Source organism: Nannospalax galili, unplaced genomic scaffold (assembly GCF_000622305.1).
Source record: "Nannospalax galili isolate Female #2095 unplaced genomic scaffold, S.galili_v1.0 scaffold189, whole genome shotgun sequence".
NCBI classification, from domain to species: domain Eukaryota; kingdom Metazoa; phylum Chordata; class Mammalia; order Rodentia; family Spalacidae; genus Nannospalax; species Nannospalax galili.
In genome coordinates this window covers 4,871,304-4,876,149 of record NW_008360331.1, presented here as the reverse complement: position 1 = coordinate 4,876,149, position 4,846 = coordinate 4,871,304, and the positions used below count along the sequence as shown (strand labels likewise).

At 41.1% G+C, this 4,846-nt stretch overlaps 1 protein-coding gene across 1 annotated transcript in view; it reads right to left on the bottom strand.

Moving 5' to 3' along the window:
- Window positions 1–424: 424 nt before the first annotated feature.
- Window positions 425–4,846, bottom strand: part of LOC103728047 (alcohol dehydrogenase 1) — a 12,317-nt gene continuing 7,895 nt past the window's right edge. Inside the window, exons 7-9 of the mRNA XM_008826173.2 lie at window positions 2,606–2,741; window positions 1,596–1,734; window positions 425–981 (exon numbers count right to left, since the gene is read on the bottom strand). Of these exons, the coding sequence (XP_008824395.1) occupies window positions 957–981; window positions 1,596–1,734; window positions 2,606–2,741 (300 nt within the window). The 3' untranslated portion in view covers window positions 425–956. The remainder of the gene's footprint in view (window positions 982–1,595; window positions 1,735–2,605; window positions 2,742–4,846) is intronic.

Genomic DNA, 4,846 nt, shown 5'->3' with positions numbered 1-4,846 from the left:
TAATGACAGGGTCTCCCTAGTCCCAGCTCACCTGGAAGTCACTGTGTAGACCAGGCTGGCCTCAATCTCATAGAGATCCATCTGTCTCTGCCTCCCAAGGGCTGGGATTAAAGGTGCATGCCACCACGCCTGGTTCTGATTTTAATTTTTGAGCAATGTTCCAGGAACACTGCTGGGACTTCCAGTCCTAGAATTGGCTGTGTGGCTTGTTAAATACCACAGGGGTAACTCAGAGCACATCACTGTACTATTTTTTTGTCCCTGTTTTGTCCCTGTACTATTTCTGAAGGTGCCAAGTCAGTATTTCAGATCGATTGTCACAAAAGGAATGATACTTGCTTTTATTAAGAGATCAATTACATGTTCACTGCCTGCAAAATAGCATGAAGGCACTAAAAGTATCTTTGTGTAGGCATGTGTAGTGTTTCCTTCTAGTTACTAAGGAATTTCCTGGTTTAGAAGTTCTAGATAGTCTTTAGTTTTCAACCCGAGTCCATCCAGGACCACGCAGTGGTTTTCATCCTAGACCTCTGATACAGTTCATAAAGAGAAAAGTACAGAGAGTGGGAGAGGAGTGGATGTAGACTTTGAGCATGCAGCCTACCATGTATGTCTCAGAGGAAGAACCCCTCCACTGACTTTCAGTGACGGAAAAGTCTAAAGACAGAAAAATGCAAGTGGTCACAAGGGGTACTGCCTCCAGTAGGAAAGGTGACAGAAATCACAGGAGAAGAAAAGCCAGGCGCCCTCCAGTTCCCTGGCTGATGTTCAGTATGGCTCTACTAGATTTTAAACGTGTGCTGGAAGAATGATTGCACAGAAATGTCAGTTTCTTGTGGAAAGTTTACAGGAGTACTTTATTGACTATCTAAAGAACAAAATTAACCGTGCTGTGTGGCTGGTGCTGCAGATTCCTCGGGGTGGGAAAGTCAGGAGCTGGTGCCAGGGGAGAGGTCTCAGAATGTCAGCACAGTACGGATACTGAAATACAAAAGAAAAGATACTCTTTTCACATTTCCACAGTTCACACTCTCCATGTGAGTGAATGAAGCATTTGGTGTGTCTTAGTGTGTCTGTGTTCCCGGCCACTCTATTCCCATCCCTACAATTAAAGCCAAGTCAGTAGACGGTAGAACTGCGATTCATCCTTGTTTGGTTCTGTCTTGTGTTCTCTCCAATCACAAACTCACTCATAACATCCTAATATGGTGGCCATTTAGATTTCAGATCTATATCGGCATTCTTCAAAATCATATTTGGAGAGCCTGGATGTCTGGCATAAGAAATATGCCAGTGGGCAATAATATGTAATCCATTTTTGCTAGTTGTCAAGTACTTTGTAGAAGCTTTTCAGTCATTATCTCATGTAAACGTCATCCTAAACAACAACACTACAAAATAGGCTCTGACATATTATGTCCATTTTAGAAATTGTGAAAAGGGAGGCTTGGATCTACAAATTGTCCTGGGTCACAAATCTATGTGCAGAGCCTGAACTCATGATAGAAACATGAGGCACCTAATTTTTTCTCATCCTTCACTCTTTCTTTCCCTGTTAGCCTACCCCTTTCCATAAAAATAAACCCAAAGCTTACCTCTTTCCAGTGCGAAGAAGGTTAAATGCTTCATTTATTTTTTCAAAAGGTAAAACATGGGTAATCAGTGGCTCCAGTGGAAACTTCTTAGCCATAAAATCAGCCACAAGTGTGGGGACAGAATCTTTACTCTTAAAGCCTGAAAGGAAAACAACGCAGCTGTGAGATTCAGCCAAGGGTGAGTAGAAGAACGAGACAGGAGACTGTCCAAGAGAGACAAAGAAAGTTCATAAAATGAGTGCTTCACATACATGCTGTGTTGCTCCGACAGTTTTGTAACATGCCACCCAGATCACCTAGGGTCCCTAGCTGGTGGGGATCCCTTATTCGTTCCTTCCTAGAAAAAATTTATTTTATTTATGCCCAAAGTCAAGGACTTGTCCAAATATAGGTAATGAATGTAGGCATGAATTATTGCCTTAGATACTTTTTTTATCCTATGAGGAATTTTGGTGCTTTATACAGGGCACCAGTACAAAGAGCTAGAAGAGCTCTGGTTGGTTTATGGGGACACCAGAGAAGTCTGACTTGGGACTTTCTGCATTACGTCCATGTCTAGTTGCTCTGGAAAAAGAAACAAAAAAACAGGAACTTTAATTTTGTTTAATTGTGTTGCTTTATAAATCTGACCTGAGTAAGAATTTGATCCTCAAAGATGGGAAGAGTTGATAAAGCGCTTAGGATCTGAGTTTGATCTCCAGAATCCACAGAAAAAAAAAAAAAAAAAAAAAAAGCTGATGAGCTGATGTGGCTGCAGGCAATTATAATCCAGGCCCTGGGGAAAGGGAAACTGGTGGATGCCTGGGGCTCACTGCCCAGTCAGCCTAGCCTAAATAGTGGAGTTCAGGACATTGAGACTCTGTCTCAAAAAACAAGGCAGATGGCTCCTGAGGAATGGCTCCTGATGTCTGTTTGCCTGCACATGTATGCATACACATGCATCATCACACACATGAACACATACGCATGCACACACACACAGAATTTGATACTCAGATGTCAATACATACCACCAAATATTGCTCCTTTCCAGGTACGTCCCATCAACAATGACATGGGGTTCACTGAGAGGTTTTGGGAGTTAGGAGGCACCCCTACAATGACACTTACACCACATGATGGATGACAGCTGAACAAGGAAGAAATCTAGAATAAAAAGTCAGTATTTGAAGTGAGTTTTCTTGGGTCTCTACTTACAATTCATTTTCATGTAATATGAACTTAGCTGGATCGTAACTGTGTGGAGGGAAGAAGTTATATCTTTTGCTGCTTTGTTACCCATTGTGCCCAGGAAAGGGGTGTGGTACTGAAAAATTCTCAAAAGGTGTTTTAAAAAATATTTTATTAATTATTTTTATTTTATGTGTATGATTATATTGCCTGTATGTGTATAAGTGTGTGTGTGTCGTACAATGCCTGTGGAAGTCAGAAGAAGGCATCAGGTCCCCTTAAACTGGAGTTATAGACAGTTGTTAGCTGCCATGTGGGTACTGGGAATCAAAACCAGGTCCTCTGTAAGAGCAGCCAGTGCTCTTAATCACTGAGCCATCTCTCCAGCCCCTCAGAAGGTGTTGTTTGAAGGAAAAAGTGAATGAATTTATGTGTGTTTAATTCTTCCTTCCTTAAAGAAAAAAAGAAGCAAATATCATTACCAGCATGGAAAGTCTGGGTTATCAAAGAAAGATACTGTCCCATCACACAACTTTCAGACAATCTAAAGTTGGTTAATTCACTTCTCATTTATTCATTAAGTACATATTTTGAATCTGGTATTCTGAGGCAGAAATTTGACAGTGAGGAAGATGTAATGATGACATCATCAAAAGCTGTCTCTTGTTCACTTGGTAATCTCACTTTTTAATAAAATTATATTCTCCTGTTTATATCCCAAATGTACACATTTCAGATGGTTTTCACCTCCTGAGTATGTATTGATTTTATATTACACTTCACCTGTAGACAGTGCAGAAAGTTTTCACTCTCCGTGTTCTTTGAACATATTCTATAAGTAAAGCTGATGTAGTATCTCCCAAGATACATGTTGACTAGACTTTTGATTTTGAAAAACAACATTTAGAGGACCAGGTGCCTTCAGAATATGTGGATACCAGACATTTTAAATCTTCAAATAAACTGACAACCAGTTCTAGGTCAAAACAAAACAAAACAAAACAACAAAAACCCCAAACCAGGGAAACTAGCAAGTGAACCACAGAAATGCTGGAGCCTTGGGAAAAGTCAGAATCTCAAGTTTGGAAAGAATCTCCGTGCAAAGAGGAGGCATGACTCTTTCTAGGAACATCCATCATTGATGGCATCAGTTCAAGGCTTGGAACAACTCCCCACTACAACACTGATAAGACTTTCTAAAGAACCTCAGTAATGCAGAGTTACTGGGTGTCTGGGGACATTTCTCAGTAGAATGCTAGAAGGCCTTGGTTAGATTAGGTCTAACTAGAGAAGTATTCCTCAGCCATGGAAGATGTTTGCAACTGTTTGAAACGAATGTCAGCTGTATTTTAAAAATATAAGCACTGTGAGCTTGGAGATAGTATTTTGTTTTATTGTCACCAGCTGACATGGATTGAGAGCTTCCCTATCCACAAGGCAGGTGGCACTGTAATGGGTATTTTCTATACACAGCATGCTCCATAAATTGGTAAGATTATCAAATATGTTTCTCTTAAATTTAGGGGCTGTAGCAGAATCTGCTGATTAAGTTTTTATTTATTTATTTTTATTGTATGTATCTGAGTGTTTTGCCTACATGTACGTAAGTGCACCCATGTGTGATGCCTGAGGAGGTCAGAAGAGGGTGTCAGATCCCCTGGAACTGGAGTTACAGACAGTTGTCAGCCACCACACGGATTCTGAAAACTGAACTCTGGCCCTCTGCAAGAGCAGTCAGTGCTCTTAGCTGCTGCATAATCTCTCCAGCCTGAATCTGTTGATTTTTAAAAAGTATTCAAACAGAGCTGGGCATAGTGGTGCATGCCTTTAATCCCAGCACTTGGGACACAGAGGCAGGCAGATCTTCGTGAATTCGAGGCCAGCCTGGTCTACATAGTGAGTACCAGCTGGGGCTACAAGGAGACGTTGTCTCAAAAAGGCAAAAGAAAAAGAGTATTCAAACAGATACTGGGTTGGCTCAGTGGTTAAGAGCACTGGCTGTTCTTGCAATGTCCCCACATGGCAGCTAACAGTGTTCGTAACTCCAGTTCTTGGGAATCTGATGCCCTCTTCTGGTCTCT